The sequence below is a fragment of the Micromys minutus genome (genome assembly GCF_963924665.1).
Source record: "Micromys minutus genome assembly, chromosome: 1".
NCBI lineage: Eukaryota > Metazoa > Chordata > Mammalia > Rodentia > Muridae > Micromys > Micromys minutus.
Window position 1 is genome coordinate 232965437 of NC_137969.1, and position 26508 is coordinate 232991944.

Below are 26508 nucleotides of genomic sequence, written 5' to 3' on the forward strand. Positions count from 1 at the left end.
TGACCTTGGACAAGTGAAAACATGAACAATAATGGAATTGGAGTTTTCATATAAGTCTTCTTGTTAACCCCATGGGTGTCAGGTATAGAGAGAGAGAAACAGAGAAAACTAGGAGTTCTGTACTGAGGGAGAATGGACACAACTCTCTGAGCTAAAGGATAAAAATAAATCCCCTGTATTACCAAATCATGTGAGCACCAAGAAACAGTGGACCCCGGATCAATAAGTTACATTATGGCAGAAACAAGAAAGAAAAGAATTTTCAGAGTTTATTTGTCTAGCTCCTTTGAAATATACCCATGTGACATACTAGGCTGAAGATGTTGACATCACTGGGTTTGACTCTTTCCCTGCAGCACTTTAGAGAGAATGGTTTAGTGAAGGGGTAGAGCCTACAGCTCTCTTTTTCTTCTCTTTTATCTTCAGTGTTTTCTTTCATTTTCTTTCTGCTCATTTTCTCTCTTCTTCCCTTCCTTTCTTATTTCCTCCCATTCCTTTCATCTCTTCCTTCAAGCTATCTCAGTCTTCCTAGTAATAGGCTTTCCCGACCTGCATCACACCCCTGGCTTATTCTCTTCTCCTTTGAGTGACTCATTTTTAGCTCTTTACTTAATGGAGAAAATATCGACAATAGCTTCTCTGGCCACTTTCACAACTGAGTGTTAGTTGTACGATAGACAGCTTTGAACTTGTGGATTTCCTTTCCTTAGATGTGTTTAGTATGGTCTTTGTGTGCATAAATCTTTTAATCAAAGCGGAAAACTTAGGAAAAGGCTGCTATCATCATTCCATTTTAAAAGTCTATTGAATAAAGATGCACTTGTGATGCAGTTTGTGAATTCAAGCATTGGATTATTTGTGTCTGTTGAAACAGGATCGAAAACAAATGAATGGGTCTAAAGAGCGACAACATTGAGACATACCCATCAGGAGGTCACCTAGCCATATTTTTGAACACAGTCATTCTTAATGATCTACTTTTCTCCACAGTACTATTGGATGCCTTCTACTAGCTAAGAATTGTGTGGATAGTTGGGAGGTAAACACCAGCCTCACGAACATAATTCTAACAGCAGGCAGAAGAGGTGTAGTGGTATTGGTGGAAATTTTAGGATGGAGGGTGAGCACAAGGGATGGGCGGAAATTTTGACCTGTAGTTGTGAGGCCAAGGAAGACCTTGCGACAGATCAAAATTGACTTGAAAGAACAGGGGACTCTCAGTGAGGAAATGAATAAGGTGCTGAATGAAGGAAGCAAGGAGAGGTTTGTAAGCCAGACCATAGAGAGCTTTTGGTCCATTTTAAAGACTTCGGTTTTATTCTAAGGCAATGGGAAGCACTAGGGAATGAGGAAACATGAGGATGGTGAGGTTGATAGCCAGCTCGATAAAGGTCAAGCAGTCTGTGCTTCCACTTTAAATGATACACTTCCTTCAAAGTCCATTGCTGGCTTCATGATATTAAAAGAAAGTTGGCTATGTACTATGTATTATTTCAGGAACTAAAAGATGAATTATGCATGTTTCATTACTGAAGTTACAGTCAAACTAACAGTGGCAAAATGACAAGAATAAAGACCATGAAGATTTTGCATGATGCAAGGTAAGAAGGCAGGGCATTAGATACAAAACCATCAGAACTTCTTCATGAACTCATTTCAGCATGGGATTGTGTTGTTAACTCCTGATTACTAGGAAATCTGACTCTCTTTTGGTTCCTTTCTCTTCCATCTATAAAGTATCATTCTGTTACATTCATATAGTATATAGATTTTTTAAATAAAGTCTCATCTCAAGAAAATATTTCTTCAAGCAGAAACAAACTTAACCTTATAAATGTTTCTTATTATGTGTATATGTGAGTGTGATCTCTCTCTCTCTCTCTCTCTCTCTCTCTCTCTTTCTGTGTGTGTGTGTGTGTGTGTGCATATGCATGTGGATGTCTTGTTAAGGCAGTGCATATGCGATGTATATGGAGGAAGAGGACAGTGCTCCAGAGTCTATTTTCTTTGTCCACCCTCATGTGGGCTCAGGGACCAAACTCAGATGGGTATGTTAGAGCAGCCAGCACATACACATTGTGCTGCTTGATGATTCAATATTTAATCTGTTGCTCTGCTTCTGGAGATTGAGTCTCTAAATGTTCCCGTATCTTATTTTACTCATTCTCATTTATTATGTCTGCTTTTTCTATTAAAGAAAGTTGTAAAATAAGGAAGTAAAGAAAGGTATGAAAATTCACTCAGCCACAGTCTGTGTAGGCAGCAGAAAGATTGTTTCATTATTCTTATTGGGTGTAGACTCTCTCTTTCTATTCCTTCCTTCTTTCCATACCTCCAAAACACTAGAGAAACATATTTTATCCATTAAAAATACTTTAAAGTAATTCTTATGTGTAAATCAGGATTTTATGTCTTTTTAGGAAGTTGTAGGATGTTAAAAGGAAGATATTTTTGAAGCTTTTTTATTTCATTGTGTTATGGTTAAGATGCTTGACAGATGATCTATACTACATACAAATTTCTTTCACTGTACAAACTTAACTGTTCAAAAGACTTCTAGAACCTACTCATCCTGCATAACTGACATTTTATTACTGTCTGTTAATAACTGAAGGTCCATTTGATGAAATATTTCTTAAACCACAACCTCCCACACCTAAGTATTGAAAAACTTTGGTACTATTGTTATATTGACGTGATGTTCTATTAGAGAGGGAGAGAGAGAGAGAGAGAGAGAGAGAGAGAGAGAGAGAGAGATGAGTGATAAAGAGATAGAAATAAAAATAATATCCTACTTTTATTAGAATAGACCTAGAGACACCTATGGACAATGAATACCTTATGTAGCAACATGTCTGGCATGAATTTTACTCTATTTGGAGAATCCATTCTGTGATTGAATAGCTCTAACAAAAATCCTCTACACATTTGACTGCCTATCTTGAGCACAGAAATGTTCAGTCATTGGTTTTAATTTTCAATGACTCTACATAGTTTCTCTTCCACTTCTTATATGCATCCAAAGATGATCCCATGGACTTCTAAGTTCCTGATCAGAGTTACTTCATTTTTTTCCTTATATGTAAGTGTGCAACTTTTCTCCATCCTGCCTACTTCCTTCTCATGTCTAATCTTCAATATCTATTTTTATGATATTAATAGAGATATGAGGAGAGCTAATTCACAATCTCAGAAGAGGGGTAGAAAAAGAACTATCTCAATGTGGTGATTCCCATGAGACTGAATAGTCTTACAGACAGTCTTCCTCACACTCCTTTTCTTTCACTCACTGCTTTGGATACACTGATTTGTTGTTGATCTCAAGCATGCCAAGAACTCAGAGACAAACTCTTTTGCCAGTATTCCCTCTAATGACAGAGAACCCCCCATTTTTTCCAGGAAGTGCTACGTTTCCTATCATGACACTCAGGTATGATTGTGATATTATGTACACCAGGGCCCCCTTCTCATCATGACTATTAACACTAAAAATTCCTAGATATCATCTTGATTTGGGCATTACCTGGCACTCCTATTAAATAATATCTCTATTAATAATAGGAATATGCTATATTGTCTGATCTCTCATTCGCACTCAGAAGAGTACATAATAATTAGTAGGAACTTAATACATTTTTAATGACTATATCAACTAATTTACTATGGACAAGCAGGTGACGTGCAGGCAGAGAATACAGAATACCTTTTTTACAGTCCACCCCAGAATTTTTTTTCTAACAATAAAGCCAAATAACATTTGAGTTTTCAGACCTTCAAGAACAACCTCTGTATGTGTCATGTGCATATGTACACATCTGAGCACATACATCACTATATGTGTCTATATTCATACTCACTAAGGAATGGATGTGTATATATTTATGTATACCTTTGGCCAAACAGAGATACATGTGATCTGAATATTGGTGTGAAAGCCATTTAGGTTACAGTAACTGGAAATGACAAAATTGCAAGCAGAGAAAGAAAATAGCTCACCATGCATGGATTCCCAGTGACACTGTTGTTCTTGAACAATTACAGGCAGTATATCACAATAAGGACTTTAGTGAATAGGGCAAAAGAATCACTGATAAGTCTGTAAATTCTCTTCCAGAACAAATAATAACTGATCTGAGGAGCTCACTTTTGTCTTTTGGGGGGGGATTACAAATTCCCTGAAAATATCAAAAGGAATCCTGAATTCTAGTAGCCAGCTCCTACATCATTCATGAATCTCATAAGAGTCTAAGGAAATGGCACTGCATAGCACAGATGATTAAATGGCTATTAGACTTGCCTTTGCTGCTGTAGTGCTTCTAAAGAAGTCACATCCAAGTTGGAGCATACCCTTGCCAATCCCCTCCTCCACTTCCTCACATGTTCCTCTTCTGCTTCCTCCTCCTCCCTCCTGCTCCCTGCTTTTCCTCCTCCCCAATCCTCCTCTTCCTTCTGTTTCTTCTTCTCCTTCTTCCCCCCCACCCCCCACACCCCAGGGAAAGAACTTTGCCTTATCAGATACATATTTATGGAGCCTGGACAGATCTGTAGACTGTCCCTTCCATTTCTGTATTACCTTGTAGTGGAAACTATAGAATTTAAAAAGGCACAATGCCTAAATGCATCCTTTTCCATTGTATATGTATATATATATATATAAAATCTCCTTTCAGCTGAATTGTTTTAGTGATAAATATGCAAATTTTTTAGAAATTTTACATTATTCTGCCTTCATTTCCTGTGGACTAAGATCAATGAATAAGGACAGGACTCCTTTATATATGCTATGCTATCCAATATATTTAAGTATAAAGATTCAATTCGGTACTCAAAAAAGTCTGTTTCCAATAAATACACAAAATATACTGGCCTAGATAAGATATGTCATCTCTCTTATGTTTTTGTTGTACACCAAATTCTAATCAACTACCCAAATTCTCTTCATCCATGTGCTTCCTCCCCCCTTCTTGTTTTTTCTTCACTCTCTCTATCTCCTTTCAGGTTTTCTGTTGACCTTTCTCAAAGAAACTACTCCACAGTGATTTTTGCTATCCAAGAAGAATCCCTTGGTCTCCATTAAGCAGCTCAATGAACAACAGCATATTGTCTATCAAACACCTGCGTCTTAGTCCAAAAAGGAATGGTTTACAGACTATTTTGTTAATGTAAACACTTTATGGGGTGTATGTATATGTTTATATATTAGCATAATATAATAATAGAATTTGTAAATTGGATGTTGCACAATACTTTTAAAGTTAAAGAAAATTAGTGAAATTTTATTGAGTATCTCTTCTTGAGGTCCCACAAAGAATATGGAGTTTCAATGACTGTTACCTATAGAGCAGAAAAGTTATAATTCCAAGTCATCAGCTGTGACCTTGGGCAGATCCTGCAACTGCACAAGGCCCCTGTATTTATATGGATAACTAAAACCAAAATGGTGGCTTCATGGATACTCTTTGCACTTTGTCATACATTATTTGATGTGCCTTGCACAGGTCTTGACCATATGAGGTACATGATAACTCTATATACATGTGCTCCAGCTGGGTCAGAAATAAAGGCTGTGGCTGCCAATGACGAGTATGTTTTTCTAAATTAGCTACATCAGGTGGTGCATTCCTATAATGTACTATCACAAGGAGGCTAACTCTGGAGGAAATACGTTTTAGTGTAGTCTGGATAACTTAACGAGAAAGTGGCTGAAAGTAAAAGTGGAACTTGGAGTGAAGTTCAGAGGCAGCATTCTTGCCCAGTATGCTGAATGCTCAATATCAACTATATCAAAAGCAAGCAAACAAGGTATAACTTATGACTGGCTTTGCTTCTGGTATGGATGATGGGCCTTCAAGAGCCAGTGTTGTCTTACGGACTTTCTAATAGGTTGTAACCTTAGGAGGAATGTTTCCTTTAAGTAAAGGTGTGGTCATATATTAAAGGACATAGTTTTAACAAGGAACTTATGGAAGGTGGATCATCACTGAGAATGACAAGACTCCCCAGAAAAGAACTCCTCATGCAAAAAGTCACAACAGCCACATGTTGTGTTCTTGTCCCTAATGCCTCCAGTGTTGGTAGATGCTTTGAGAGTAGACTTGACCCCATAAGGAAGATCTTCACTCATCAAGCACTTTTCCAGAAAGTGAGAGGGCCTGCCTCAGTGCCAGGGAAGGCACTTCATCTTCAGTGGCACCTGCTTTTTTCTTGCTTCTGTTTTAAGCGAAATTAGAAAGAACCATATAGACTTCTGTTCTACTTAACCCACATCATGGTGACCTGAGTAGGGGAAATTTGGGACAGCTGGGAATGGAATAACTCCTGAAGAGTTGTTTGTACATGCTTTTGGGTAAGCAGACACAGTGTTCATTTGAAGGCTTAAGCTACAACGTCATAGCCTTGGAGCATCTTCCAGTAACCGATAAAACCTGCCACCTATGTTGTACTATGTAAAGCAAAAGCTGAGGCAGAGAGATAAGGAGAGGCAGGATATGTGACTGAATCAAGAACTTTCAATTTCTTTTTTCACTGGATGGACAAGTATCACATCATTTTTTTTTAAAGCACCCACATTCAGAAAAAAAAAAGTTACAATCTAAGCACAAGCTATGTCAGAGTCTTTTCACATGACTGACTCCATCAGAAGGTCTAATCTAACAGGGAGAAGCACTGTATTAATTTAAATATGGCAGGTGCCATCTAGGTTTATTGCAAGAGCTAAAGACCAATTATCTTGTATTTTTCCATAAAATTGCCTTTTCTAAAAAGAGAGCGGTGTGTCTGAATATATCCATCATAACACCTCTTCAAGCTTTGATGGAAGTGACTGCTGTTTATTTGTAGCATGTCATAGCGTTACTGTTGAATCAATGCTAAAGTTCTCATAGTAACACTAAGATGAGAGGCGGGAAATGAATGTTTATAGGCTTGCAATGTGGCTTCATGAATAAAAGCATAAGGCCAGGAGCAGATGTGGAAAGTGCTCCACTCCAAGGCCTTGTAGCTTAGAGAAAAAAAATTTTTTTAAAAGTAAGGCTTATGCACTTTCTAGTTATTTCTCTTGTCACAGCAACAAAATACTTGATAGAGGCAACTTCAAGGAGGAAGGGGGTTTGGGGGCTCCTAAGTTTTGATAGTTTACTTTCTCTTCTCTGTCTACTATACAGCAGACAATATTGTACTACTCAGACCGATTTTCTACTGACCAAAGTGGTCATTTACTAACCTCCGGTGTGGGGCACAATGGGAGGAAGGAGAGGCCATGGTCAGTGTGTACTGTATGAGAAAAGAATAAATAAGAATGATTAAAATATTATTAACAATAGACGGTGCAATGCATTTTTAAACAATTATTTCTTTTCAGAAAAAAATTGATTTTTAAGTGTTGGGCATTGTGCGTGTGTTTTTAAAGGCTTCCTGTTAAGAAGATGAAGATGCTTTAAGGAGCATACAGGCATACCAAGTAAGGTGCAAGTAAACATTATCTTACCAGGACACTGGGCAACAGGCAGCTCTTACCAACTTCTTCTAGAACTGCCTTTGTTGTTCTGTGCTACACATAAGAGATTATTCTGTGCTTCCCAAATACATGACACCATGCCTTGTCTACCTCTGATCATGTTCTCTAAATGGAATATCCTTCCAGGACTGAGAATTGGGTAGCTATGGATTCATTCTCCATTCTCAATAGGTCTGCCCATGTGCAATTTTTACTAATGAGAGTACATTCTGACTCCAGTCTACGTACCAACTTCTAATTTCTCATCTCTCCTTAGTCTATTCATTGTTATTATTGATTTGAGATAAGGTTTTGCTGGCTGATTGGCAGTCAGCATGTGGATGAGACTGGTATGTAATTTGCCACAATCTTCCTGATATACCTCTTCCCTGAGATTAGAGCAGGTTCTTAAGATTCTGGCTTCCCTGTTCTTCACTGTATGTTTTTCTTGAGAGCTCTTAATGTATTTCTCTTTCCTTATTAACTTCACATAAGAAACTCTGGTCAAAATTACCTTGAATGTCATAATTAATACTTTCCTTCTGTCTTTATCCATCATGATATTGTGACTAGTATAAGAAATGTTTTATGCCCTTTCAACTTATACTTTAATTTGAGTAGATTTTCTTTGTGTCACAATTACACTTCTTTTTAGAGCTGACTAGTGTTTTCCTTTATCTGTAGGCCACATTTTCTTTATTCGGTCATCATTATATATTTGGGATTTTGTGTGTGTGTGTGTGTGTGTGTGTGTGTGTGTGTGTGTGTGTGTATTTGTATACTTTGGGGAACCACTGTACATTTTCCCAGGGTGACAACAACATTTCAAATTCTCACCAATGATGCAAAAGTATCCACTATACCCTTGCCAATACTCATAAAGAAATACTCCAATGTAGGCTTTTAAAATGATCTGAATTTCCATATCAATTAATCACATGACATGACTTCTCATGTTTTATTGGCCATCTATTTACCCTGTTATTTTTCATTTTTTGGCATTACAAGGGATTGAACCCAGAGCCTTTACATGGTGAAATTACCCCAGAATTGGATGACATTTTCAAGCCTTCCTATTTTCTGAGTGGGTTTTACGGGTTTGCTTTTGTATTTCTTTATATAATCTGGATACTAGCTGATAATGTAAATAAAGAATCCAGAGCCATTCTTTCTACATGCAAATTTAATTTTTGAATAAAAGACTGTGTTTTTCCATTAAGTGGTCTTATTAATCTTGTGGAAATAATCACATCAAATTTGAGAGAGTGAAGAGCTATTGATTTGCATATTTGTAGCTTCTCTTACATCATTTTACCATTTGTTCTTACTAATTAAATAGATTTTGAAGATGTAGACATTTATTCATGGGTCCTTTAAAAACTTATGTTCTTTTCCAATATTTATAGTTTATTTTATTGCTTTGCTGTTTTAATAAGAGCATCCAAATGATGTCTGGTAATGCTGTACTAATGAAAACTTCTGTTTCCTGATTTACTTGTCAAAGGATATATATATATATATGGATTTTATTATTTGGTGTGATGTTAGATGGTTTTGATAGTCACTATCATATTTAAAACACGTTGCTTCATTTCTGCTTTAATTAAAGTTTGGAAAGGAATGTCTCTAGGATTTTGTTAAGTCCTGGATAAAATTATATTCTAATTCTTCTTTAATTGGTTGAAATAATAAAACATGTTGAGTAGATACATTTAATGTTGTAACGCACTACTTCTCATAGTACTGGAATCAAGTATAGTGCACCTGTGATTTTACCCACAAAATTGTATGAATATTCATAAGGGACATTGCCTAAGGTGTTTCGGTTTTGTTATTGTATGTTTGCTATCTGTTAGCATGTGTGGACTTGGAAGGAGATACTTGAGAAAGGATGAAGATATTTGAAGGTGGAGCTGGCCAGTGAAAGTGTGGTGGAACAGACAGAACATGTAAGCAGAGAAGGCCTGATTAAACGGAATATCAGGCGAGAGGAGCAGAGTGGAGGCAGGGAGATAACAGAGGAGGGGATGAATAATAACTATCAGAACATTGCAATTAAGTCCATGGGTTTGTATAATAAAAATTTCAGAAAGATGGAAAATATCATATTACATTTTTTAATATCTTAGTTCACATGGGCCTCTAAAACAAAGTAGTCTACATCTGCTACCCAGTAAGTCCCAAGTCATGGCATAATGTATGAGTGTCAAGTGAGGGCCTACACACTCACAGATTTTTCTCATCAGCCATGCATGGCCACTATATACCCTTACTATAAAATCCATAAACGTTTGTCAAAAGAACACAACAAGAACACCAACTCTTCCAGTAAAAAACATACATGAAATGCTGAAGCTGATACCGTGACACACATATAAATCTTAGCATGTGGTAAGTAGAGGCAGGAGAATCAAGAATTGAAGCAAGCCTGGGCTACATAGTGAGCTCAAAGCTAGCCGGGGATACATGCAGTTCTGTCTTAACAAAAAGCAAACAAAACCCAAACAGAAAAGTTAAAGAGCATTTCCTTTTCTTGGTGGACACTCCTGAGCTGTTGACATTGTCATTCCTTGTTATACCATTTTACTAGCAATGTATCAGCTCGTGTGTGTGTGTGTGTGTGTGTGTGTGTGTGTGTGTGTGTGTTCATAGGGAAGTCAGAAGTGAATACTGGACATCTTTCTATATCATTCTTCATATTGGAGAGACAGTGTCCCCCACTGACTCTGAGGCTCATCAATTGGACTGGACTGGTTATCCAACAAGTCTAGGGATGATTGTATCGTTATTTTCCTAAGGTTTGAACTAAGGTCTTCATCTTTGTACAACAACCCCTTTAATAGCTAGAATTTTCCGTGTCGTAATGCATCTTTATTACAGCTCTTAAGACTATTAGGTAGAAATAGTATTTCATACCAGCATACAACATATTCTAATGCATTTATTTCCCATTTCCCCACTATCCGCACCTGGACTTTCCCTAACAAATTACTCTCTCAAATTCTTGTCTAAATATTCTTTTAAAAAATAACTACTGCATCCAATTAATGCTACTAAAATGTGAATGGGTATGGGATCATCTACTGATGTATGAGAAACCTACCAATGGCCGAACCCAAACAAAAATGGCTATCCCTTTTCTAGTTTCCATCAGTTGCCAGTAGCTCCTCGGCAGGGCAGGAACCTCATGAGCCTCTAAAAAGATTTTAATCATCTTGAAACTGAGGCACAGTGAAGGCAAACATGTATTACATGATGGCACAGTGAGATGAACGTGTATCATGGAAGAAAGAGCATGAGCTATAATTGTTCAGATTCCTTTCTCTGCCCTAACTCTGTGATGATTTCTATAGTGCAAATATGTGTCTTATACAATTCAGAGTCATTCCCTTTTAATGCAAGAAAAAAATTTTCAGGGAAACCGTAATTTTATAAATTAGCACACAAACATACCCAAATCACCTTTGCTAGCCCCTAGTCCTACAAAGTAAGAAGTCCATATAAAACAGACATTTAAATCAAGGTCCCTGCTTTTTATCTGAATTTCCCTTCTAGAGAATCATCAGCTCGTAGAAGCATCTTGGTTGCTCTCAGAAAAGGTATTTCAAAGCATTGCATAAAAGTAGTTTGAACCTTCCTTTTATTCTAACCAGGTCCCTAGAGATGCTATCAGAAACCATATGTCCTGAAAAAAATAACACTACAAAATGGGTGATGAGTAATTGCCAGATGATCATTTGTGTTTTCCTAACAGACATGTACATATGGTCCTTGCTGTCAGTTATTGCTTGATGAAATAAAGGGGAGATCATATTGCTTTCCCTACACCTACCCCTAGGAAGTTAAACCTAAAGTGTATTCATTTATTAGCTGTCTTGTAAAAATTTGCCATGTGATTTTATAGCTAAGCGGTTACAGAAAACAATCTGAAACAAAAAGGGTGTGATCTTATTACCACAGCCTGCCAAAAATTCACTGAAGTGAAGTCATGCAAGGGTGTGTATGGGTAGTTTCCTTTTGTAAATTGAAAGTTCTGTGCACCTTGATCATGTGCACTGTTATGAATCTTAGTTGATGAGTGTTTCACAAATATTTCCGTGTTGAAGTGAAGTGACAAGTAACTGAGCTAAATGAATGGCCGTTGTGACTTCTCCTTCTTCTTCTTTCTCTTTTCTCCTTTTCCTTTTCCTCCTCCTTCTCTTCCTCCTCCTTCTCCTCCTTCCCTGTTTTGCAGTTCTTTTTTATGTCTTAATGGAAATGTAAAGATATGTACAAAGAGGTAGTCCAGGATTCATTATTTTTCAAAGACTCACAATTGTTGACCAAGAGATAAATTAAACAGCCCTATCCTTGGGAAACTCATAGTGTAGAAGGGCTCTGGGTTTTCATTTTGTTTGACAATAAAATTTGATATTCATTTTATGAAACACAAATATTGTGCAATTGCTTAGGACTTACTCTATTGTCCTATATAAGAAACTGGTATGGTTATGAAAGTTAAATTATGTTGGCTGTGAGATAATCTCTGGTATAAAACTATTACTGGAGGCTGGCATGCAGAATTGACAGTTTTATGAGTGTAGTAAATTATTCTTGGGCATATTATAGTTTGACTTGTCTCAGCATTAAAATGGAGACAGTAACTGTTAGGAATTGAATAATTGTGTTCTCACAAATCCATGCCAAGACATCTTTTAGTATCCATGGTGATTGGTCCAAGAACCCCCAAAGATAGCAAAAATCTATGCACTATGTTTAGAGATAGAATCTTTGAAAATGTAAATGGGTTACTTTGAGTTTTTTTTTTTTTTTTTTTTTTTTTTTTTTTTTTTTTTTTTTTTTTTTTTTGTAGTAAGTCTTAACCCTATATGTCTAGTATGATCACTACAAGACATTATTAGGACAAAGGAGCACAATGCTCACCTGAGGTCACCCCTTTGTCAACCCATGCCAACAGCAAGGGTAGAGATATTTATCTACAAGCCACAAAGACTGGCTTCTGTTCTCAAAGTAGAAGATAAAATAAATTTCAGATTTTCATGTTATTCATGCCAACTGAGATGCCTCCCTGTATCACGCTTGTAAGTGAATGTGGCAGTAATTTCTCCACTCAACAGTTTTGGAATACTATATTGTGTTCTGGGGATTATTAATTTAGAGTTGATATGAGCATTAATGCTATTGTGAATATCAGCATTGCACTTAGTGTTGTTAGATTGCAGAAGATTTGCCCTGTGAGCTTAGGAAAAGCCAGTTTTACTAGGGAGAATTTGAGAGTGGCCGGGATGCTTTGTTTTCAAATCAATTTCAATATTACCAGAAATCTCTTTTATCCATAGTATAACTACCACAGGGTTCTGTAAGAAAGATAACTGTCTTTTATGCTTGTCTGATATGACATTTCCAAAGTGCTATGTTTCTGGAAACACCCTTATTCCTGGCATTGTGAAGGGGTAGAGTGTGTTTGCCAGTGTTTCTGAGGGCCTGCTAAAACTGTGTATCCTTTTATATTACTCAGACTTTGGGGAAGTTAATTAGTATAAATGATAACTTAGATATAGGTATGTCTGTCAATAGGTAAGCTTTAGAACCAGCAAGTTACTTCTTCATTTCTCCTCTGTAAATCCTTCACTTTCCTGTCACCAGCTCCAAGAATATTTGCAAAGAAAGGTCCAGCAGCTACACAATCTCTATGAAGAGTGCTCCGCTGACTTTATTTACTATTTTAACCAAATAATGGTGGACCAACCTAGGAATGCATTTTGTTAGTTTTAAATCTTGCTGCCACCAGGTACTCTGTGACATTGGATTTTAATACACAAGGGCTTCATCAGGCAAGTTTCAGCTCCCATGCTGCTGAGTAGATTCAGGGCTATATTGAATCAGCTTTGGTCTGTTCACAGAAGCATGTGCATTATGCTCTTGTTTCTGCAAGACTAAAATATTGAATTCTTTGAAGGATTCATTTCTATTTAGCCTCCATTACTCTTCCTTCAAGAAAGAGAAAGATGGCTCCATCTGACAAGACCCTCCCACCGGCCTAAGCGTTGCTTAAGAAGTGGAGCTTAGCTCTCCCTCAGGACATCTGGATCCCTAGGTATCGCTTTCACCCTCTCAATTCAATAAGAAGCAAATACATTTACTATTTCCGTGCCCAAGGGAAGTGATGCTCAAGTGAAAATAAATTTTCATTTTTCAGGTTAAGTGCTTTAATTTTTACTTCATCTATTGACACTTTATCATTGTGTCTGCACTTATTCCTTGTTAATTTTCATAGCAGTAAAAATAGATCAATAAGATACCATTCTGATAAATTAGCTAGAGGGCTGTTGGCAACATCTGTATCACTTACTCTGTTTCCTTAGTGACTGGCTCTGTGATGCTGAGGACTTACATGCAGTTTTTACCTGTCACTTACCCTTCCCTCTTCCTCTTTATGGAGCAGTTTTCTCCGTGTTCCCCTGGGGCATTTGATACCATGACTGCACAGGAACAAGAGAGAGAGACAGAGCAAGTTGCCCAACCTCTAAATTTTCATCTTTCCTTAAAACATTAAAAAGAGCTAACAAAATATTTGCCACTAAAAATTTAGCGAGTGCTAATGTGAGGTGAATCAAAAGAACTATTCCTAGAGAAGGCAATTTCAAAACCACAGAGCACCATAAACCTGTAAGAGAAAGGAAGACAATTGAGAACCCCAGAGATGTAAAAATAGAGAGGTAGAGAAAACATTACATATCACTCTGAAAATAATTGAGAACTAATGTCCTTCAGGCATAAGTCACTGGGAGACATCACTTGGCTTTGTGTTTTCATTAGCTGAAAGAGACGTTTAACAGTTGTAAGAAACAAGTCTATCTTAACTTTTATTAACTGTATAGTAATTGAGCGGATCAAAGATAGTTTGTAATTTAATAACAACAACAAAATCTACTGGAAGAGTAGATTTCTATGTAATCGATAGTCCATTTATTTTCCAATAGGGTTTGCCAGCTTTTGGATAAAGATCATAACTGTGTCTTACACTATGATTGATGAACTGATCGAGGAGAGCAGGAAACTCACTGAGAAACTGAAATGTCACGTTACTATCGTGGAACTCTAGTCTATGTACATAGGTTCAAAGAGACTAGGATAGCAGTAGAATCCTATTTCTTACCCAACTTTGCAGAGCATATGGCATGTAAGTTTACACTTTCTATACTAATTTGTTATTCTAAGGCTATACTTACCTCTCAGTAATTTATCTAGCTCTTGCTAAATTTAGTACTCATGGGCTTCCCCTGGGAAACACTTCCAAAAGGCTTTTCTATTTCAGCAACAATAAAAATTGTTTCAGGGAAAACTGGTTTGTGTTAGAGATACAAAACACTATAAACATCTAATTAGCACAGAATCCGAGGGCTTTTCAAAGACATATTGTTGCCTATAACTATTTGAAGGACAAAATAATAAATGAATCACAGACAATTATATTTTCTATCGAATTTTTCCAACATACAGATATGCATATAAATACACACGAATACAAACACACCTATAAAGTGAATCTTAAGCAAGTCTATGATAGTTCTTTCTTGGTATTCAGCCAAAAATGTAATGGGTGACTTGGATGAAGGCCTGGGAGCAGAAAGATCATTATAAAAACAGGGCCTCATCATTGCGAAGTCAAAATAATAGCCACGATTATTACCTAATGAACCAAGCAAGGAAGAGTTGAATTGTCATCAACAACTAAATTCTGGTAAATTGAGTAGAAAAATCCACAAATGTTTTCAGAATATTGGAATGAAATGTGAACTAGAAAAAAAAATCACCTCTTCCCTTCGAAAAATTCTTAAATCATCTGTTTAGCTACTTACTTTATTCTATGGCAATATCCAACTGCATTCCAAAACACCTTCCTGATTATATTACATTGCAGCCTGTTGGATCTCTTCTCCTGGTTAACTATTTTTGCTTATACCTGCCCCCACCACCAGCTTTGCTTGATTAATTGAAATTCTAACTGCCCCATTACTTCCAGCTACATATATGGCCAATTTGCTTGAAACAGTAACCTAAGTCCATTATTTATGGATTGTGAATGATGTGGTGACATACAGGAAGCTAAGGCACATATCCACTTAATCTTAATTGTGTTGGTAGCTATGCAGCAGTTTCATTCCCAAAACACTCTCTTGGTAAAGACTGCAGAGCAACCTCACTCCACTCCCTATATATGCTTTGGCCTTAAATAAATGACCCAAAGGCATCTGTAGCCATTTTTATTTCAGCTGATACTGTTTTACCATTTTTTTAAAACTTGAATGGATTAAATTTATATTGTTCTGTTTATTCACAAGCATAGCCATAACTTGGCACCAACGCACTGAGTCCAGTGAGAAGCCATCCATGACAAATACAGTCTCAGGACAGAACACAAAGTGCAGCATCAAGAGGCTCGGACGTGAAGATCATTAACAGACTCAAACGGGGTTTTTAAGGGCTCTTCGGATATTCTCCAACTACTGAGTTGCCATTTCAAAATAACATTTAAAAAAAATACTTGAAATTCTAAGCAATGGAATTATGCATCCTTTGAAGTTCTAGGCATTTTGTGTTTAAAATGAACAGAAAGTTTGTTTATTTCTAAAAACCATTCAACACAGAAAAGCACGAAAACTTGAAAAATGGTACTGTCAGGATAGAAAATTATGGCAATTAATTAATTTCATCTAACAGTTTTGTTAAACTGTGGGAAGACTTAGAAAGTTTGGTCACCCTTCTTAGTCTTTTCAATCAAGAAGAGGTTCTTACAGTCTTTGTGCCTTGCAGAATAAACCCAACACCAAGTACCTTGTATCTTTTATGTCTCTCTGTCTACAAAGTTAGATTTATCTAAGATCATGCTATTGTAAATCCAGTACTAAAAAAAAAAATAGCTTTATGAAATTGGATGTTCTATCCACCTAATCTATCTGCTAGTGTTATAATAAGGTTTTCGTCTTTGTTGATTTAAAAAGTAAGAGCACCATGACTTGTAAACACACTATGTAAGAGGTTGTGTATTTACTCACTTTCAACAGCTTCTTTATGTAGAGCACTGAGAATTATTGGACAGAGCAGTGGGGAAACATAGAAGTAAAGAGAGTCTGTGAAGTTATCTGCTTGCTGAAAACCAGAATGCTATTTGCAAGCATCTCAGCATTGGGGTAATGGCTCTGCCTATGTTTTACATCAGCTTGACAAGACATGAAGTGTGTAAGGCTGACTATGGGAAGGTGAAAAGCTTTGCACTGTTGTCAAATCATGTACTCTAGTTATATTGGCAGGTGGTTAAACAAATATCTTGAGGGCAATTAGTATTGGATGTCTCTAGTTTAAGACAGATATCTAAACTGCTCACAAATAGCCCCTGCAGTTGCTCAGTCCGACCTAAGCTGGTAGAAAAGGCTTGGCAGACTAAAATCCTTGTGCCTTGCTCTGCATGTTTAACTTTGTGTCTGTGCTGGTAGAATAGAATGTACTTCTGTAGCAAATCCACTATGAATGTGGGGCAGACTTGGGTAAGATTTTATAAACTGGCATGAAATGTCACAGGCTGATTTGCATTTTTAGTGATTTTATACATTAATCACTGAATAACCTTCAGTTTTCCAAATAAAGAAGGAAGAAAGCAAGGGTGACATTTGTGATCCTCTACAGAAAAGGACTTGTTTAAACTCTTCACAGATGGAGAGATAGCAAGCATAAATTGTTTTCACCAAGATTTCTAATTTTAAGCAGCTTTGAGGGTGTTTGTGGGTAGGAGAGAGCAAACACTGCTTTGCATATGGAATTAACATAAACTTTGCATACCATAGTCTCAGCTTCTCTAGATGATTCTGAAGGGCTTTCTGGAGGCTCCCCAAAGGATAGAAAAGCTCATAACGGGACACAAATTCTGTACTGCTTGGGATATACAAATGGAGGGAACGTATACAAGCCTCCTAGCTGACCTTTCCAAGACGAGTGTGGATCTTCATACATCTCAGATGGCTTAGGAACAGAGGAATAAAAAACTCCCAATTCTAGCCCAAATGAGCCCATTATTTTTAATTAAGTTATATAATCTATTGCTTAGACAGACAATGTAATTTGTTTCAATATTTTTTATCAGTTAACCGTGACAGTAGAGACCAGTGTTTGAGATTTCTAACTGTTAAAGGTTAAACAAATGGTTGTCTAATGTTTAGAAAATTAGTTATGTGTCACAAGCTCAGTGGGATATACACAGGAAAATTTACTACCAAATGATCTTTGGAGGTTGAGAAATTTATTATAGGAAACTACTTGCTATACCAGTAACTGGCATAAAACCCAAGGGGTTACAATGTCATAGTCTATTTTGGCTACCAGATTTATATGTTTGGAAATTCTTCCCCAGTTTACAACTTAGTGAGCATTTCTTAATATAGACTTTAAAATATCTTGAAATGATCTTCATTACTTACCTGTCACCTTTCTGTGACAAAGTGCCATACTAAGAGTAAACGTAAAGAAGAGGACTGCTCACAGTTCAAAGATGCAGTCCATCAGGTAGCAAATGGTGGTGGCAGAGGCTCCAGATGACTAGTCATGTGACATTAGCAGCCAGAAAATTGGCAGAGGCCACTGCTGGGGCTCAGCTGGCATTTCCCCTTCAGATGTAATCCACAACCCTGCTCATTCACCTTCAGATTGGGTCTGCCCACTTCAGTTAACCTAGTTTAGATCATCTGTTATAGGCATGCTGGGAGGTGGCACTCAGGTAATTAAAAATCCCATCAAGTTGACAAATAGGTCTCAGAATATTTTCTATGTCTTCTCTGTGTTATTTTTGTAAGTAGTTTCATTTAATGCACTCTTGGTAACCCAGGATGGATGCTGATAATAATAAAAGTGAAGTCAATGCTAAAAGCATGATAAAGCATAAACTAGGTATAATTGATCATGTCGCTTTGCCAAGGGAGGAGATCATTATCCTAAGGTAGTTTTCGATATTTCCCTTCTGGATTTTAGTTTCTCAAGAGAGATGAGACCTATTTTGCCAATATTAAACACCACCAAATAAGTACAGAGGGAGGGAGTGTTTATTCTTAAAAGACTTCAGTAATAATTTCTTTCAGCATGTATATAGCAACAAAAATAATGAAACACATAAATATGTTGAGCCATCCAGCTAGATCATTTCCAGAAACACCACTTTTAAATATGCAAAAAAATGCTTGAAAATTAGTGAACCCTGTTACCACTTTGGAAAAGTCACATCTGACTGCATATGACAGATCACAATAGTCAAGACACAGACAGTCTAAAAAATTCCTGTCGAATGTCATCTGCAGCTCTTGCCTATAAGCTGTATATATTAAACTGAAACAAATATTATGTTTACAACTGAGCTCCAAATACAGGTTATCTCAATTACAAATAAATATATATGTAATATATACATATATATTATATACATGTGAAATTTCCATACCCAAAATTTGAAATATTAAATATTCCTGTTTCTAGTCATTTCACAGAAATATTGTTTCAGCTATATTGCTTCCTGCCACAAGATTGCACTTGTTTCTGTGGATTGGGAAAGCAATTGTACCTTTAGGCTTCTTCATTACAAGCTTTATGGTAAGGCACTTCTGATAAGGCTGACCCTACTGATGAGAATATTCTGAGAACCAGGGCCAGGGGAAAAAGTTTCTATCTCATGCCTATCTTAGCCAAATGGAAGACCCATTCTGCTGCTACAGGGGGGTGGGGAAGTTGTTTGTTAACATGTAACAAAGTTCATCAGTCAGTATATCCACTGTTGAGCATTAGGAGCAGAAGATAGAGAATATCTCTCAATAACATGTTTGATTATTCATTTCCATTGCTAGCATCCTTAATGTGGGGAGACAGACACACTTACTTTCTGAGCTTTGCAAGTCATCTCTTTTAGTAGCCAAATACTGTCCAGTGTGAAAAGGTTTTCTCCCACACCTGTCTCCTGCAGTTTCAATGAGGTACTAGAGCCGGCAACGCCGCATAATACATAATACCTTATGTCTCCTTTCTATTTCCCTTCACAGCTGGTGCCACATATATCTTTGGGAAAAGCGGTGGTCTCATCCTCTACACCTGGCCAGCAAATGACAGACCCAGCACACGCTCTGACCGCCTTGCCGTGGGATTCAGCACCACTGTGAAGGATGGTATCTTAGTACGCATTGACAGTGCCCCTGGACTTGGCGACTTCCTCCAGCTTCACATAGTGAGTACCTGCCTGGCCTTGGCCTCAATTCTCTTATTTTCCTTGTGATCTGAGGTGCGTGTTAGATAAACACAGGAGAACATTCTCTGTAAGTGCAACATAGGTGCATTGCTTTCAAAGACTCCTTTAAATCATACAAACTGTCACACTTGGGCTTAGATGGACAGACAGAAGGGGGTTGGCAAACTTTCTCTAAAGAGCAGAATGTCAACATTATGGACTTTGTAAATCAGTCTGTTGGTTTTACTACACATAGAGAGTATGTTTTAAAGATGTGATTCAGTTCCAATAAGAACTCATTCATAAATCTTGGTGGCCAATGTGACCACAGGTATGAAAAGAATTTGTGGTTACATCTGAAGCTCTCATAGTAGAAGAGTGTGACACAGAGAAAACTGCCCAGTGGCCAAGTTGAGTTATGTATATATGTCACATATTTACCATTTTCCTGTAGATCCCATGTCTATGATGGTAGAGAGTTTTACTCCCCAACCCTGCAGATGCTAAGAGTGTTGTGCAAAACAAAGAAATTAAAATGATTTGGAGGGGAGAAAATGACTTTCTTATGAGGATAGAAAATATTTTTATAGCAACAATTAACCCATTTTATCACCTGTGCAGTCTACAGTGAAGAAAAAAAGTAGGCTAAAGAAAGATATGATTCTCATCCGTAAATACCCCACGCGTAGCCACCGAGGGCAGAAAGAGGAATTGTTCTCATTAGCTAGCAATGACAGGGCTGGAATGAATGGATTTAATTTGGAGCACCAAGGATTCAATTTAAATACCAAAGCGAAAACAGTTAAGAAAAAAAGATCATCTGGGACTGGGACCAATCCCCACAATGGAGGAAAAGGTGTAATTGCAGGGAATCCTTGAATCTAAGTTTTTGCTAATCCTCAGATCCAGGAAGGAAAACATTGTGTGAATTTTATATGCTGATCTCTAAAATTGGAGCTAACAAGTTGGGTCCACAGCAGCAGGCTCAGCCAGGGGCTGTGTTCTGCTGGGCTTGTCCTGGAGGAGATCTAGCTAGAAGTACAAGGCTTAAGCTGAATGTTCCTTCCAGGCCCAAGATGAACCAGAGCAGGGCAAAGACACTCTCCCCTCATGCTCCAAAAAGCACTAGTCATAAGTAAATATGGAATGGGGTGGCAGATTTTTAATTCTCTCTCAGATACTTCAGGAACCATATGGTGCTAGGAGCTTGAGTTTAAACAGTACGAAAGCCCATGCCAAGGAGCAAAGTGAGAGGCAGCCATAGTCACTACAGTTTATCTTTATTTAGCCTCCAAGAACCACTGTCGTTTACAAAACTCCAAGAGATTCATGTTGCACATAACTTAATGACTATTTCATGGCAGCTATAACGAGGCTATTATTACCAGCACAGTTGCCTTTTCATGATGATGTATTTTCTCTTTTTCTGTTCAGTGTGACTTCTTAGAAAAAAATATGATGTGGTCTAGTCATAAACATCTTTTGCCATGAGATAATATGCTGCTAGTGTACCCATTTCTAAGCCCTCATTTTTGGTACCACACCGTCACTCTTAAGAAAAAGGTTTTGTCTTACTCTTTGGTAGTTTGCTTGGGATGTTACAGGGTGCTGGTACAAATCATTTGTGGGTACTAAGCACTTCTCAGATGAACCAGAATACTATGCCCTTTGTTAAATTCTGTAATTCACTGGTGAGGTTGAAATGTGAATACCTTGCGCCATGTTCTGATGTTCAAGCAATACACATTTGTTTGTCTTACATGTGTTAGCAGATGTTCTCTCTATAGCCTTGTTCTTTAGTTTGACACAATATATTATGTTCTTCATAAAAGTAAAAAATACTCAAAACTTTTCATCAGACTATCTAATGTCACCTTGGCTAAATCAGTGATTTTGCTATTAATAAAACACTCTGAAAATTCCCCAAAGATGTTTCCTAACAAGCTTAGGGTAGGAAATTATACAAACTACTCATTTTTCCTATTGCAGTGTGAAAACCCACACAGTTCCAAAGTAAGTAAACCTGCCCTGCTGATGACCTTTTAATAAGCATGGCCGCTTCATTTCTCCAGTCCTTTGAAACCATTTTTAATCAGCTAATGAGTCTGTTTCTTCTGTATTCTTTAAGACAATTAGAATAAGACTTAGACAAAAAAGAAATCAAAGGATTGTAGTAATTCCCAGCCTCTTATTTTGAACAATTAAGTAGAGGCAACAGGAAAGCAAAACAATAAATACTGGGTAGGATGCTTCCTGCAACATCTGCAGGATTATAAAGGATGGTTTCATCTGCTGACTGGTTCATTTCACCATTCTAAGAAATTTATTTCAAGAGGAAAGCACTTAGGAGTCATTGTAGATAACCAAAGAAATTGGACAGGAGTCAAAAGACTTAATTCTATACTGTTTTTTTTTTAAGTTACTATTTTTGTATTTTAAATTGACATACACATTGGAAAGTTTCATCTTCATATTTTCTTATATGTATGACATCACATTGTGCTTCTTTTTGAGTCCTTTTTCATAGTCTTCTCCAATTCCTTAAGATCTTTTCCTCAGGGGACAGGAACGATGCATCAGCAGAAAGACTGTTATTACTCTTAAGGAGGACCCGAGTTCAGTCCACAGTATCCATGCTGGATGGCTTACAACCACCTGTTTCCCTAGCCGGGAGGACTGAACTGTCCTTTTCCTTTTGCAAGCAACCACCAAAATATTTGTAGACAAACATAAAATGCATTTTTGTAAAAATGAGAATTCCTTTCTTTCCAGTCTTTTCACATCACAGTTTCTCTTATACTTAAATAATACACACACACACACACACACACACACACACACACACACAAACACACACACACACATGAGCACACACATACACATAAGTGCACACATACATATGCACACATGCACATATACACACATATGTACATGGACATATACACACATGCATATGCACACACATACACATACTTTAAATCTAGAATCTGCATATGAGAGAAAACATGCTTTCTTTCTGAGTAATATAAACTTTCTAGCAGAATTGCTGCCAGTTTCAAAAAAAAAAAAAAAGAAAGAAAGAAAGAAAGAAAGAAATGTTCTGGCAAATGTCATGATTTCAGTTTCTTAACAGCTGAATGTAATCCCAATGTATTCATGTACCACATGTTGTTTATCCCTCTCTCTGCCGACACACATACAAGCTTTCTATTCCTTAGCTATTCAGAATAAGACTGTAATAAACCCGGATATGCAAGTCTTATTCTAGCATCATGAAATAGTCTTTCAGGTATCTACCCAGGAATGATTAATCTAGTTCCTGTGATAATTCTATTTCCATTTATTTATCAGCAATACTGAGAACCTCATACATGCTAATCAAGTACTTCAACACTGCACTACTTCTCCACAACTATATTAAATGCTTTGAGGCAACTCCTTACTGACTTCCATAAGTCAGCCTATACCAGTTGACACCATCACCAGTAGTCTGACAGGGAACCTCCTTCCCACAACAAGTCCACCACTGTTTGTTTTAATTTTTCTTGATTGTGGCCACTGACTTAGGGGATGATGAAATCTCAAAGCAACTGTAATTCATACTCCCTGATAGCTAAGACTGTTGTTCATTTAAAAAAAAAAAAAAGGAAAAAAAAAACAATTCTTGCCATTTGTATTTCTTTTTGAGTTTATTTATAATTTTCAGTATGCTAGCCCACTTTTTGATTAGCTAATTCAGTGTTGAAACAAAGAAAGTAATGGCAAACATGCAGGACGCAGGCACCTGTTTTGATTTATTTTGTGCTATGGTAATAAAACACTTCAAAAGTTTACATCTCATGATTTGTTGGGCAGGACGGAAAAGTCCAAGATCCAGACACTGGCTGATCAAAAGTACATAACTGAGCTCCAATGATAATACCTTGTCACCCTGTCACATAGAGGGTAAGAGTGTATCGTGTCATGGTAGGAAACAGGCAACCCACTCTTTAAGCTTCCCTAAAAAGTACCATCAATCCACATCTGAAATAAAAATAAACACAGGCTTGGAGCACATGATAAGAAAAGTCACTCTGTTTGCTTATGTAGTGGCTCTGTGAATGGCAGTACACTGAGACTCCTTACCCTTCTCTACGGGCCCCACACAATTGCTTCCTTCTGAGCACTGAGATGTGGCTTGTCACACTGAAGCCACCTGAAGCTTTCAAGTTAGGGAGGCAGGTTTGGGATTCCTCTCCTGGTAGAAGTTTCTCCTACATCCACCCCTCATCCCCTCTACCCCCACCTTTGTTGGTTTCGGAGCTGCTTACATACTATATATATGAGAGAGAAAGTGAGAGCAAGGTAGAGGAAGAGAGAGAGAGAGAGAGAGAGAGAGAGAGAGAGAGAGAGAGAGAGAGAGAGAGAGAGAGAGAGAGAGACAGAGAGAGAGACAGAGAGAGAGAGACAGAGAGAGACAGAGACAGAGAGTGAGGGAAAGAGAGAGACAGAGAGACAGAGAGAAGGTGGAGAAGGTGGGGGGAGAGAGTGAGAGAGAAATAGATATAGAGGAAAACCAAGGCTAAATTAGGTACTTGCTCTGCACATAAATTTTTGTTTTTCATTTGTAATTTGCATAAATCATAATTTTTTCTAACTGAGGCAGTGATACTCTCCATCCCTCATGATGTTTTTCTTTACCTTATAAACCTCAAATCTTCCTTAAGTGGCCTTTGACAACCAGTATTTAAAATGCCAAGCTTGGATTCTTCAAAAAAAAAAAAAAAAAAAAAAAGAAAGAAAGAAGAAGCCAAAACAACAACATAAAAGGCCAAGAGATCAAAATAACTCACAAGAAAGAACTCATTTATTTCAGATTAGCTAACATTCCTTTTTCTGGGATGCATGCTCTAATGATGCAGTATTTTCTGTCAGTTTGTTGCTCACTAATATTTATGAAATCATGAATGAGATGCGTTTGACAAAGGCAAAGAGATCTCTGTTGAAGTTCATGTGCATAAAATGAAATTCTCATGGCTAAGGGATTTCTGCAAACAATTGCTTCAAATATAAGTTTCCGTCCAGTGAAATCTATTGTTGAGTTAATCAGCTCAGTGTTTGTAGAGCAGCTAGCATTACTTGTGAGTGACATCTGCCTCTTATCTATGCCATGTTATATTCACCTTCCTAGAAGCACATAAATGATAATCATGAAATGTTGTGCTCTCTTCTGGGCAGCTTTGACAACGTCCTCTCACCACCTATTAAACAGAATGTTGTAGAGAACTGGGCAGCAATTAGCTTCTTTCTGTGTAGTTAATGCTGGTGTAGAAAAGACATATTAATTTCTTTCTCCCTGTGTGTAATTTACAGTAAATCCTCTTAGATTCATTTTTTAATTATGAGCCTTTCAGGAATAGTGAAAATTTATGTGTCAGGACATCTGTTTTGTTTGACAAGAATCTATAACCTTGTCCAACAATTTCCTTCCTAACTTGCAATGCAGATAGATGTGTGCAGAAGTGAGGTAGGCAGGACAAAGGGACACTGTCTCAGTAGATCCTGTACCACAGTAGCAGAATTTCTTCCCCCAACGGCATTTTCCAAAACTGTTATTGGTAATATCTCTTGGGTCAGATGTGTGGAAATTGGGTATTTATTAAATTTGTCTTGAATAATATTGTTTCTCTACAATTTATGATATTCAAAGGGACTCCCCGAAAACAAAATAGAGCAGAGCTGAAATTGATAAATGGTCTATTCCTCTGGTCTATTGCATCTATAAATTCACCCTGGATGCCTCATTTTGGCCATCTCTGTGTGAATATTTACAGTCAAGCATCGACATCTGCCAGGTTAGTTCTCCATGAAGTTAGACGGCTGTTAACTCGGCTTCATTCCTGGCTTTGGCCATTGACAGAAGTGGACTGGACTCTGGACTTTGTGTAGGAGGATGTCCAATGGAGTGCAGAGGAATACTGCTGTTTAGAGACTGGTAGTGCAAGAGGGGAGAACAAGAGAAATACAAAGGTGCCCAGCAGAGGCGATCTCATTTCCCACTGAGTGCTGCGCACTGCAGGTTGGCTCACAATCCTTTTCATTGCTGTTTGTTCTTAGTGAAAAAGGCCTCTTTGGGGTTTCCGGGCTTAGGAGCTTTTCCAGATCATTAGCCACTTGTGCACAGAGGCCTTGCTGGGCATCTTCCCTGCAGCTCTCTGCTTAGCTGTGCCATCACAGCAGGGCTGGGGAAGCTGGGAGAAGGCAATGGGAGCCAGGATTATGTAATCTGGACCATGAGTAACTATGTGCATGGGAGATCAGGAGTGTGTCCTCAAATCTCTAATAGGTTCATGATGCTTCCTTCAAAATCTGTTGACCTTCATTCCATACATGAATCTGAGGGCAGCATGCCAGGGACAAAGATCTCAATTTTAAACCAAGCACTTTGGATTGAAGGCTTATTGCTGTTATGTGAGGTAAGTTAGTCAATTTGTGAAGATGACTCTACCATTTGGCACTGTGACCTCTTATTTGAGAAGAAAATAAAAAAAGATTATGTTGCCAGCTCGCCCTAAAGATCAATCAAAATAAACCATCTTTAAGCTCTCTATTGGCAACAAAGCTAGCACAAATATAGAAAGGTACTTTTCTTGAAGACATACCAATATATGATGACTGCAAAAGGGGTATATGCATGTGTGTGTGTGTGTGTGTGTGTGTACATACATAGATACATGTCAGCAACAAGAGGAATGTGTATTATAAGTCAATATAA

The 26508-nt window shown here is 37.5% G+C and overlaps 1 protein-coding gene across 20 annotated transcripts in view; it reads left to right on the forward strand.

Annotated features, from left to right (window-relative positions):
* NRXN3 (neurexin 3) overlaps positions 1-26508 on the forward strand; it is a gene marked incomplete at both ends in the record, with an annotated part of 1482596 nt that overhangs the window by 1116594 nt on the left and 339494 nt on the right. For all 20 annotated transcript variants that reach the window (XM_080922160.1, XM_080922175.1, XM_080922171.1 and 17 more), the window contains one exon: positions 19573-19754. In XM_080922160.1, coding sequence (XP_080778286.1) covers positions 19573-19754 — 182 coding nt within the window. The remainder of the gene's footprint in view (positions 1-19572; positions 19755-26508) is intronic.